General features: G+C 39.3%; 1 protein-coding gene across 3 annotated transcripts; it reads right to left on the reverse strand.

Moving 5' to 3' along the window:
• Positions 1-586: 586 nt before the first annotated feature.
• clta (clathrin, light chain A) lies at positions 587-11,301 on the reverse strand. Of its 3 annotated transcripts, XM_056371804.1 has the most exons (7): positions 11,028-11,300; positions 10,238-10,266; positions 8,869-8,986; positions 8,444-8,555; positions 5,817-5,870; positions 3,437-3,472; positions 587-1,851 (listed from the first exon to the last, which is right to left on the reverse strand). In XM_056371804.1, the coding sequence occupies exons 1-7, from the start codon at positions 11,203-11,205 to the stop codon at positions 1,680-1,682; spliced, it is 699 nt and encodes a 232-aa protein (XP_056227779.1). In that variant the 5' UTR covers positions 11,206-11,300; the 3' UTR covers positions 587-1,679. The 3 variants fall into 3 exon arrangements, with proteins under 3 accessions (XP_056227779.1, XP_056227780.1, XP_056227782.1); XM_056371805.1 differs by lacking the exon at positions 3,437-3,472 and having other exon boundaries at positions 11,028-11,301; XM_056371807.1 differs by lacking the exons at positions 3,437-3,472; positions 5,817-5,870 and having other exon boundaries at positions 11,028-11,298.
• Between the last annotated feature and the right edge of the window lie 208 nt (positions 11,302-11,509).

Genomic DNA, 11,509 nt, shown 5'->3' on the forward strand with positions numbered 1-11,509 from the left:
GAAGCTGAAAATAATAATAATCATATAAGGTCTGATAAGCAATTTTGGTGGGTAAATTCTGAATTCGTGAAGCTTCAAAGATGCAACTTTAACCCAACAGAAAGTCATACGTCAGGGGAGGTGATTTGGGGTCATACTCCCTCCCTTCCACATCTCCATTTCATTGCAGTCGCTGTTTGGCAGTTTGTTCCAGTCATGTGGTGAATGTGACTCACCTTTTAGCTCTGTGTACGTATTACACATAAGAATATGTCACCCATAAAAACATTGATTAGTGCAGCTTTAAGTTCAATTATTTATAATTAATGCTGTTATGCAAAACAAAAAAGCACTAGACAGACTGAAACAGAGCTAAAAGGAGGACTGATTAACCAAAGATTGTGTAACTAGTCTGAGCGAGCAGCATTAAATCTAAGCATTTGTTGCCAACCTTTGTATTTTTGAATGTGTCAGACTGCGATCGTTATTTTCTACACAAGCTAGTTTTTCTCCTTTATGGAAAATAAATTATTTTATACATAACAGGTTAGTTAAACTTTTATCTTTCCAGAAGCCACACAATAACATTCAATATCAAGTGGAAGAATGACAGGATAAACACTTTAATTCACTTTTTACTGATATTGAAATCAAAGGGACAATGAACACGCATGGTCAAGCAGCAGCTGGCTGATATCTACTTTTCTTTAAAACCACAACTGTCTAATTTCAGTGACATAAATGTTTTATATACTGTATATATATTGCCTTCTGTATATGTACAAAGGTGCACACATAGAGTACATACGCACACTGTTGAGGTTTAAATGCACATACAAACGGGTCACATTTATTGACATTTATTGTAATGACTGGACTTTGTTCACTTCCTGGTTTGGGGGGGGGGGGGGGTGTTCAAAAGGAAATGCATAGATTGGAAAATTTAACACAACATGCCACAATCAGGCTCTACACACACAGTTCAAAGGACACACACTGAATTTGGAGTTGTCTTAGAGTTTGGTCCTTAAAAAAACAGCAAAGAAAAACTCTGAGGATACATTTTTTTTTGTAAGGTTGGGAAAACATGAGGTGATATGTTGGAGGGCAAAAAGTGAATAAATCCATTTATCATCAATCAACCCTTGAAGGTGAAATGAAAGATTCATAAGATTGACAGGTTAAGAGTGAGAGTACAGCATGATGGGAATGATATTATTTGGGGGCCATGAGAAGCAGGTTGTAGTGTAGCTGTCGGCCCAAACAAACATCAACCCTTCCCTTTTAGTGTCCCAACTCACCACCCTTACAAAAGTGTTACACAAGACCACAGACCGTCAGACCCGGAGAAGATCTAACTGGCCCTGATCTCTTTAAACAACAAGGAAGAGGAATTACAAGGTCTTGACTGGTCTGTGGAAGAGGTGCACAAAGGTAAAAACCTTTCAGGGGGTAGAAAATGGTGAGCTGGTGCTTCAAGGCTAATCTCTACAGCCCTGGCAGGAGGAGATAGGTGGGGGTGGGACCACTGGCTATATCCTTCCACTGGGGAGAAAACACAGGGCTGTGTATGGCAAACAGATATGGACAGATGAGGTTCAAGCCCCCTTGTCCTTACAATACAGATGGGACATCGGTAGTTGGGTTGGTTGTTGTGTGGTGATGGAGGATGATATGGAATAACGCCCAGCCTTGGCTGCCTAGCGGACAAGTGGGGACTGCTTCAGGGAGATGAGGACGGAGCGCATGCGGGACACGTCTTTGGCCTGCTTGCTGGATTTGGGGTTGAAGTCGCAGAGCCGAGCCACCCGCTCCCACTCCGTGCCGGGGTTGTTCTCATCCAGATCTGAAATCATCGCCTCCTCAGCCGCCCTACATGCACCAGGGAAGAGGAGAAGGAAAGGACACGGAATAGAGAACAGTCAGTGGAGGAAGAGGTAAAATAAACATAGATATACGTACAGCCCTGAGAAAATCCTCTGCTGATTCTCAACAAACACAAGTTCTGATGGAAAACTTGGTAGTGACTCCTGAGCTCAACACTGTTGACTCTGGCATGACTGACTGATTTGCCAGAAAAATCCTCAAGATTTGAAAAATATTCCCCGTATGTATTGGATATAAATCTCCACAATAGAACTCATGACAGATAAGTCTGTGTTTTGTATCGTTTTCTTGGCTTGGTGGGAGTTTGTCGGTTCAGCAGAGTCTACCTCAGAGCAGGACAGTTCAATCTTCACACAGAAACAGTCATCCACCTGTCTTCATTACCTGTGACATGCCCCCAACTCTGCTTACACATTACAGTACAGTAGCCTGTATATTCAACTCTCCACAACAGTATGGGTTGGTACAGTCGGATCAAAAAGTCTGACACCACTAGGGAAAGTGGTCTCAGATTTTTGGATCCCACTGTTTAAAACACTGATGAGAAATCCAAAGAGAAAACAAACTGAAGCTGAAAATAGTAATAATTGTATAAGGTCTGATAAGCATTTTGGTTGGTTAAAAAGAAGGAGGGGAGATTGCCCACACCCATAAACTTGGACTTGCCCTGTAGTTACATATTTTCAATGTTCTCTTTCCTCAACAAGACCCAAGTATAGGGATGGCAAGCTCATCTGTATACTTGTCCTTGATTAAAAAAGGAACAATAATATGACAAGTTCGGTTTTTTATTTTTTTTAACCAAGCCCAAAAGAACTGGAAGCACTACTGGGCCTTAGCCATGCACTTTGCTGCAGCTGAAAAGCAGGCTATTGGAAGTGTGGCAAAGAATGCGTTTACACTTTGATTTCATGTGTCATAATCGTGGAACAGATCAATCAATGTCCTCTTAGTCAAGGTTTAGTCAGGTGTTTTTAAACCATCGATTAAACAAAAAAAAAAGACATTTATACTACAGGACTTACCACACACTTGAAATTAAAACACAAAAGTGAAAAAAGAAGACAAAACTTAAAAACTAAAAATGGATCAGTGCCACTATCACAAAACATTTTGAGATGCAAGCCACACATTATGGCTAAACAAATGTAAACCATCATCAAACCCAACCCACAAAACATTGTAATAATTCCACTGCCGTATTTTATTTCTATTTACAAAGCTTTCTTCTAGTCCCCACCCCGACTGCAGGCACAAGCTCAGCTACTAACTACAACACAGTACACAAAGCAAAATGGGGGATGAGAAGCCAATGAACATTCACTGTCACAACCAACTACAAATACACAGGGGACTAGAAGGACCACAACATCACAGAAGGGACATTATACCAAACCTCTATCTAGGCAGTGGATCTGTTGGTCTGGTAAACTGGGTATCTGTACAAGGCATAATTATCTAACACACACATACACACACACACACGCACACACACACAAAGAACTGCATCTATCGCCTGTCAAAAATAGAGAGTATTTGGAGGTTCTGGGGTTTTATATTTTTACTTAACTGGTCTAGGCGGTAGCAAGGATGGTTAATGTGTGTGCTTTAAGGTGCATAGGAAAAGAAAACAGGGAGAAACAGTTTCACAAGTCAGAATTTAGAAGAGAGAGAGAGAGGGGAGGGGACGAAATGAAAGACAACAAAAATGAGCTAAATGCAGATGTAGAAAGCAAGCATGCAAAAGCAACATTTTTTTTTTTTTTTTTAAACCTTTTTTTTTTTTTTCATTAGTGTTCTACAGAAATAATAGTGTGCAGCCTTTGGTTTGGTGAGAGTGTATATACTGTCTCATGCCATATTTCTGTCAGTTAGACACACAAGGCCATTATAGCTTGGGGTCTCATTTATAAAACTGTATAAATCTTTTATAATAGGTTTGGTCATAAACACTACAGAATTTCTGAGGTATCCTAATCTAAGATGGGCAAAACATTTTTTATTTCTTTATAAATTACGAATAAACAGCATTTATTTCACTACTTTACCAATTATGTCTGGTCCACACTTTTTCCATGGCATCGTTTTAGAGATTGTGTAGGTGTGTTCATTCTCCTGTATCCTTTTTTTTTTTTTTTTTTTTTTTAAATAATCACAACTTTTGCGTGGGAAGTGGTATTCACACCTTTTGAGCACATTTGGTCTTACTGAATGTTTATAAATGAGGCCCGGCAGTCCTTGTCCCAGACTCAAACCAACAGGATGAAGGAGGAAGAAGTGGTGTGACGCAGTGTCATTCTACACCGACACTGCTGAGGCTGAACAGCAATTTGTTCTATAGAATTATGAAAATCCCACATGCAAGCTAATCATACCCTGCATAGGCTGCATTGAGGTGTGCACATTAAAAAAATGGACGATTGAAAGAACATAATAAAATACCTCTTTCCCTGACAAAAGCATTTTACCAATGGATGGTCCCAAGTAACTTGATAGCAAAACCAAAGGCTGCACAGCTCAGGCTATTGGACAACAAGCTTAAGGCGAATTAGCATGTCACCCTGTATGACAGCAGTAGCTACAGAGCAGCTAAACTTCTAATAAAGCATGAACACAGTTCAGTTTGAAGCAGTTGTGTATTCATGACATCAGCAGTGGTGCCAGCAATAAAATCTTGCTGTACATTTTATCTAAGAGAATAAGACAGAAAGGAGAGATACAATAGGGACAGTGAGTGCTGGAGCTTGGACATCAGCAGCTTTAGGAAAACCAAATTTGAACTGTTTAGTGCTACCTGGAAATGAACTATAATACTATATATCAACTATAGTATACTGTATTTCTGAAGAGATGATTACTGGCCAAAAACTATTAATGACCTTTCTGCAGCCTATAAAAGAAAATATCCTCAAAGGGTATCAAACAGGGTTTCAACTTCAAATTCTGAATCCTGTGGGCAGTGTGTGTAAAACCCCAGCTATACTTAGTTAAGTAACCGGAGAGGAGAGATGACAAAAATAACACCTAATAACTTTAAATAAGATATTTAAATACACTGTTCAATGAAGGGTTCGGATGGGAACGCAATTAATAAAGCTATGTATGTTTAGTTTGGCGGTATCCTGCTCTGCACATAGCCCTTGTCTTTACATAAGTGAGTAGCTGTGGCTGGGAATGTGGAAAGTTAGGGTGAGTATTTTGTATTGAGTATTCCTCCACTGACTTTGAGTGGGGAGACCACATTTTAGTTTACAAACACCACTTCCACATGTAAACACACAATTACTTCAAATAAAATCTATAGGCATCCTACTCTATTATTACTCTGTAGATTAATTTGGTGAAAATCACAAATATAAGAAGTCATTAAGAAGAAACAAAACACTTTCTGTGGGAAACTTCATACAATTAATGTAAGCAAGTGATAATTGTTGGAAACTTGAACATGAAATGTTTTTGCAGAATGTTTTGCTGATATGAGTTGAAGGGAAATGATCTGCAAGTGAGTAATGGATAAGAAATCAACACGGGCATAATGATGAGAGCATTAACTTGATTTCAGTGGATGTGACTGAGGAGCTTGGCAGTGAGTGCGTAGTTGCATGCAGTCATTCCCTTTACTGAAATATCCTGACAGGCATCCACTCACAACTGGCATGCAGACATATGCAGTGAAAATTACTGCGGTTTGTATTAAAAAAAAAAACAAAAACAAACAAAAGCAGCAATTACAAGTTAGATGAGAAGAGAAACAATTAAAATCCAAGTAGTTAAATATGTAAGACAGAAGATGGAAGTAAAACATGGCAACACAGGGGGAGGTAACTAATGCCCTAACTAATGACAGGAATATGATGTCAATGGTTGGATGCTGGGGGCTGATGACGATGGAGAAAACAAAAACAAAACAAAAAAAATTAAGGAGGAGGATGTTAGTTGGAGCAACATACACATAACCAATGAGCTCAGAGAAGGGCTGCTTGTAGAAGTCTTCATCCAGCACCCTGGACAAACATCCGCCCAAACGACAGAGCAGCAAGAAGGCAGGAGAGAAGAGAGACAGCAGTAAAAGGGAGAATAGGATGGAAACACAAGCATTACAGGTTACCACACAATAATATGCTCAGGCATATAATCAAAGGCTCAGGTTTTTGGAGGGACTAAATAGAAGTGTTGGGGAGGTTCAAAGGTTCAGGGAGGCTCTCAGTTGATTGTGTTCTCCCCCTGAAATTCTTTAATTACACAGGACTGGTGATCCACATGATACTGTTAGCTCTTCACATTTAAGACAAATTATGTAAGTGACAGAAAAACTTTAAATAGTATCAAATTCAAATTTTCCACCTTCTGAACTTATTAGTTGATTGAATCCTGACTCTTCAGTATGTTGGAACTTTAGGTAATTATTATTACAGCTTTTCTCATGTGAGGACTCATTTGCTCATTGTTGCTTCATATCATTTCAACTGAATACATTTGTTTTATTTGACTGTTTGCAAGACAAAGCCTTCAGTTAAATTTATTTAATTTCTGCTAAATTTGGGAGAAAGGAACCCATCTTTTCCAAATGGTAAAAAATAACTGTTGGCTGCAGCCCCAACTCTTTGCAGATTTTGTCCCATACTTCCAAATTTGTATGAGAAGTTATACAAGTTATATATTTTTAACGAGACAAAAATCATCCATATCATCGGATTATAGAGCAGGAACAGTTTTCCATCAAGCAAACATACACGGTCACCAGATGAGCAAAGTCATGGCTGCTGGTAGTTCATTATTAATAGGGCCACAGGGCTACATTACAGTGCAAGAGAAACTGAGACAAACTTTGCTAGTTAGAATGATGAGGTACCTGGTGGAGGACACAAATATACCAGCCATCCAGTTTTTAGTACATGTTAAACATGAAAGAAAATAACACATTACAATGACATTGAGTGTTGTCATTTTAAACTAGTTAAGATCAATTAACAAAATTTATACTTAGAATACAATTAATAGACAAAACTCCTTAAATGTGACAATTGTGCAGTGATTTGTGTTTTTTGTCTGCAAATTACATAATTTATCCTGATTTTAGTTCTATAGAAATAGACTTATTATTAGGCAATTATTAGGTATATTGTTGCTATCAAAATGACAAAGATGATTCAGTTTTAAAAGGAATTGTATACTTGTTTATTGTTGTTTTTTCAGTGGTGCCATGCTGCAAAGCAGTCTCAGACCAGGACAAGGCAGAGCTTCATATCAAACGCACACAACTTTCATATAACTATCTTTGCAAATTATTTCATCTCTGAATGTTGCTTTTGTGCTGCACTGGATTTCTAAATGCTAGCACAGCACAGATCTCTCCAATCATGTTTGTAAATTGGCGATCCGCCATTTTGTAACTTGCATTGGCTCAGCTCGTTACGCTGGGTTCATTGACACAGCTTAGATTGGTAGAGACAGAGTCAATAAGGCTGCCATCAATTTCATTCATCACAACACGAAAACAGTTGTTTTTACAGCAAATACTGGATGAATAAAGGACACAAAACACTGATTTAATGCTTTTTTTCCCCGGAAATATCCAAATCTAACATGTCTACACACGTTTCCATGATGGAAGGATTTTAATCACAAACAACAACTCGTTTGAACAGAAAAACGGTGCGCTGCAGGACAATTTTTAACGCATGTCCCTAAATGAATCCATTGCAGAAATATTAATCACAGTCACAGATGAGGGCTTTTCCAATCATTGGCAGCTGGCAACTAGATCAACCGGAGAGGCTTAACAATCTATAAACACACATGCAAGTGTTTTCAACAGTGCAGTATTGCAATACTACGGTTACCATGGAAGCCCTGAATATATGTTGCTAATGCAACAAGCCGGGGGAATTGTCGTGAGATCTGACAACTTTAGTCTGATCTGGAACACAGAGGTGGAGTTATTCTAAGATAATGATACGACCAAATATTAAAAACCTTTTTAAATACTCAAACATTTTCCAAAATTGTGTGTTGTTGTGAATCTAAAATCTTGTTTTTTTGATTCTTTACAGTAACATTAGCCTTCCCGCATTTACATTAACCTTCTGTCCTGTTTCTATCCCTCTAAAGGCCAATTTATTGTCAACATTAGATACATATATGGATATAGACTCAGTCTTCTGTCTGTACTCTGTTCATTTTGTCCGTAATTGTGCACGTTTTCTGAAAGCTTATGGATACGGACAAAACAGAGCTGTACCATCGGAAATCGTGGGGACAGGGTAGCCAATAGTTCAAGTGAGCAACAACCACAGGACACGAGAAAGAACTTTTTAAGTATTCAATGGCCTTACAGACCACCGCCGTCTACAACGCTGCTTCTGCTTTTGCTTCCTTCTTAAGGAGATACATTATTACGAGCTCCTCCACCGTCGCCATGTTTGTTGTCGTCAGAAACTATGTATTGCTCAACATCCATGCAAATGTAATTAACACATGGACGTATTTGGGCAGTGATAGCTGCATCATCATTTGAAATGTACATATCTATTTTTGTACATAAAGGGAGCATAAATGAGCACTAAGATGCCTGTACCTGTTATTGGTTTTGGTTTTCTCCAGCTGCTCATTCTGCCTGGCATGCCACTCCTCCAGCTCAACCTTGGCCTTCTCCTTCCACTCTGACTCTTGCTGGCGAGAGTTGGCGTCTGAGGAGGGAGATGAACAGGGAGAGGAATGATAAAGAAGTGAGGAGGCAGATGGGAGGGTAAAGAAAACAGCAGGGGACAATGATATGAATGACAGGGCAGGAGACATGGGAGGAAAATTAGGAATTAGAGAAGGAAGAATTTACAACGTTGTTAACATGCGTGTTCTTTAACTAATGTTTTACACACATACCATGAAAAAGACCTGCTAGATTTGAAACACCAACACTTGGCACAATTGTCACAATATTAACTTTTACTTCTTTACATCTGAAAGAGCAGGGTCCGTCCACTCCCTCTGGTCTGTGCTTACCTAGCAACTCCAGCCTCTCGCTTTGCTCCTCCCTCCACTTGCGTAGGCTTTCAGGTTCGGCCTGCAGCCGGTCTGCATTGGAAATTGCTGCATAAGCATCTGATGGACCGTTGCTTTCCTGAGAAACAAGGGAAATGATGATAGGAAGATGGTAAAAAAGTACTTTCTCAATGAGATTTAGAGAGATATGGTACAGAAACGGTCCTTCATCCTGAATTATTCAATAACTCACCTTCCAACTATCATCTGAAATTTGCAAGGATATTTGGCATCATCTAATGTAGTCAGTTTGTTGTCCTTATTCCTATATGTATGCAGTATATATGCTTGTAAAGCTTAGCTGTATGGTGTTTGAAAGGCTTTATTAAAAACCAAATCTGGCCCACTGAGTTGAATCAGCTTATTTTCTCTCACAGCTAGAAAGAAGTCCTGACAATGCAAAAGGCAGCAATGTTGCAATGACAGCACAGGAAAAGGAAGTTGGAGCAAATCTGACTGCCAGATACTCAAACATCTGAGGTTAGCACGAAAATCACACTACTAAAGTGCTAAAAGAAAAATATTTAGTGTTCTTTACATTTTATTTAACAACAAAGCAGCAGAATTGATGTATAAAATGAAGAAAATCCACTGGGGCAACATTGCATTAGCAAGACTACTATATATTAATCTCATCAATTCACTTTAAGGATAATTCTGGTTTATAACAACTTTTGTTTTATATTTTGGGCATCATCCCTATCAATAATTATAACATTGTACTCCCTAAAATGTACTCACTGTGAACATGGTACTTCACTAAAATGAAGCCAAGACACATGAGAAGTCTCATGATCAGATGATCAAAATTCTCTAGAGGCGAGCACAAGCGAAGGGTTTGCTACCCAGATTGTGCAATGTAAACATCCATCATAATTTGCAGAACAAATTATAGGTTCTGATTTGACCTTACGTACTTAATGTCGTTTGGCATTTCAGGTGGATTAATTTTCAGTTATACGTCCAAATTAAGTGGTCTAGATAATCTGTTTTATCTGTGGGCATATTTAGAACCTGTCCAATCACCTCCATGCTCGTATAGCTTCACCAATCCATTGTTAGCGATACTGCAATGCTCCTAGATCTTAGCAACATTTACCTAGCACAACATTAAAAATACTGATAGGAATGAAGGCCAGGTATGAGTACAATGTTATCATAATTGACTGAAACGAGATCCTCTGCGGAATCAGCAGAGATAAAAAACACAGGTCTTGAGAGGCTGCAAGTAAGAGCTCCATTATTTAGAGGTAAAGAGATCAAGGCAGACACAATTTAACAATTCAAGAGCAAAATATTAACAACAAAAACTAAGTAAATAAAGCTTTACCCCATGAAGCTCTCCGTTGACAGCACCATCTAAAAAGACAAGGAAAATGGCTGTTAGAAATCAAGCAGACAAGTAAAACAGGACAAAATATATATGGGAAGAAAAACACAACAACTTTATAATGACTAGGCCTTAACTAACTGGGAATCCCTTACTCTTGCTGAATCCTCAAGATTTTCATACACACACATTTCGTAATGTGACATGTCAGCATTTTGTACCACCTACAATTTCTAAACCACAACTGAGCTGCAGCTTCGAGGATATGAGGCAGTCATAGTCAAAGGTCATTCAGCTCTATCGGTTTCCTCTTGAGAGTGTAAGGTTAGCTGGCAAACACGGCTCGAGCTACACATAGCGCTGTCAGCATATAGTTAAGCTTGATAGGCAGCAATGAATGACACGGCCAGGAACTGATGTTATCAGACAGCTTCATTCATTTTAGAAACACGAGCGAAACCTTGAATCATCAAATAACAAACATTAACTAATCATTCAGAGTTTTATTTTTATGTGTTCGTGTTTTTTGTCATTTCTTCATAACGTAGACACAAGTTAACGTCAAAGCTAGCTATGCTCACGTAGCTAATTTGCTAGCGCAGCTAATCTTAGCAAGCTGGTTGAAAGACCGTCCACTTCAGTGTCCATCCCGGACCAAATTACCGTTTAACGGAACCGTTATCGTTGAGTAACAGGGACAGCCAAATAGGGTTAAAGTTATTTGGACACACAATGTTAACTTTGAACAGAGGCAAACTGTGTCCAGTTGACCACAGCTGCAGCCACCCACCGTTTGACTCTCCCAGCGAAGAGGGGACCTCTCCGCTGTCCAAGATGCTGAATCCTTCGTCGTTCTCAATCCCCGCGATTTCGCTCTCCTGCTGGGCCAAGAACGCGGCTGCAGGGTCCTCCTCCGAGCCGACACCGTTTCCAGCGGCGGGCGCGTTCAGCATGTCAAAATCATCCATGTTGTGTGTACTTATATGAGGATAAATATTAGAAACGGGGAGCAGGTGTAGCGCTTGACCGAAACCGATTAGCTCAACGGGAAGAAGGACGACCAAAAAAAAAAAAAATAGTAAAAGCTAGCGAAGCGGAAATGGATGAACAACCAATCACAGACCAGAATTGGTGACTGATAGTACAGGGCACCAATCATACAGCAGCTTCCTCAAATTTGGACCAATCAAATATTTGAATCCTCTTGTATACGGGTCCCATGACCGGCTACGTGCTGTGACAGTTGTGACAAAAATCCGCAGTCTGCGATAA

The sequence above is a fragment of the Seriola aureovittata genome, chromosome 3, assembly GCF_021018895.1.
Source record: "Seriola aureovittata isolate HTS-2021-v1 ecotype China chromosome 3, ASM2101889v1, whole genome shotgun sequence".
Classification (NCBI taxonomy): domain Eukaryota; kingdom Metazoa; phylum Chordata; class Actinopteri; order Carangiformes; family Carangidae; genus Seriola; species Seriola aureovittata.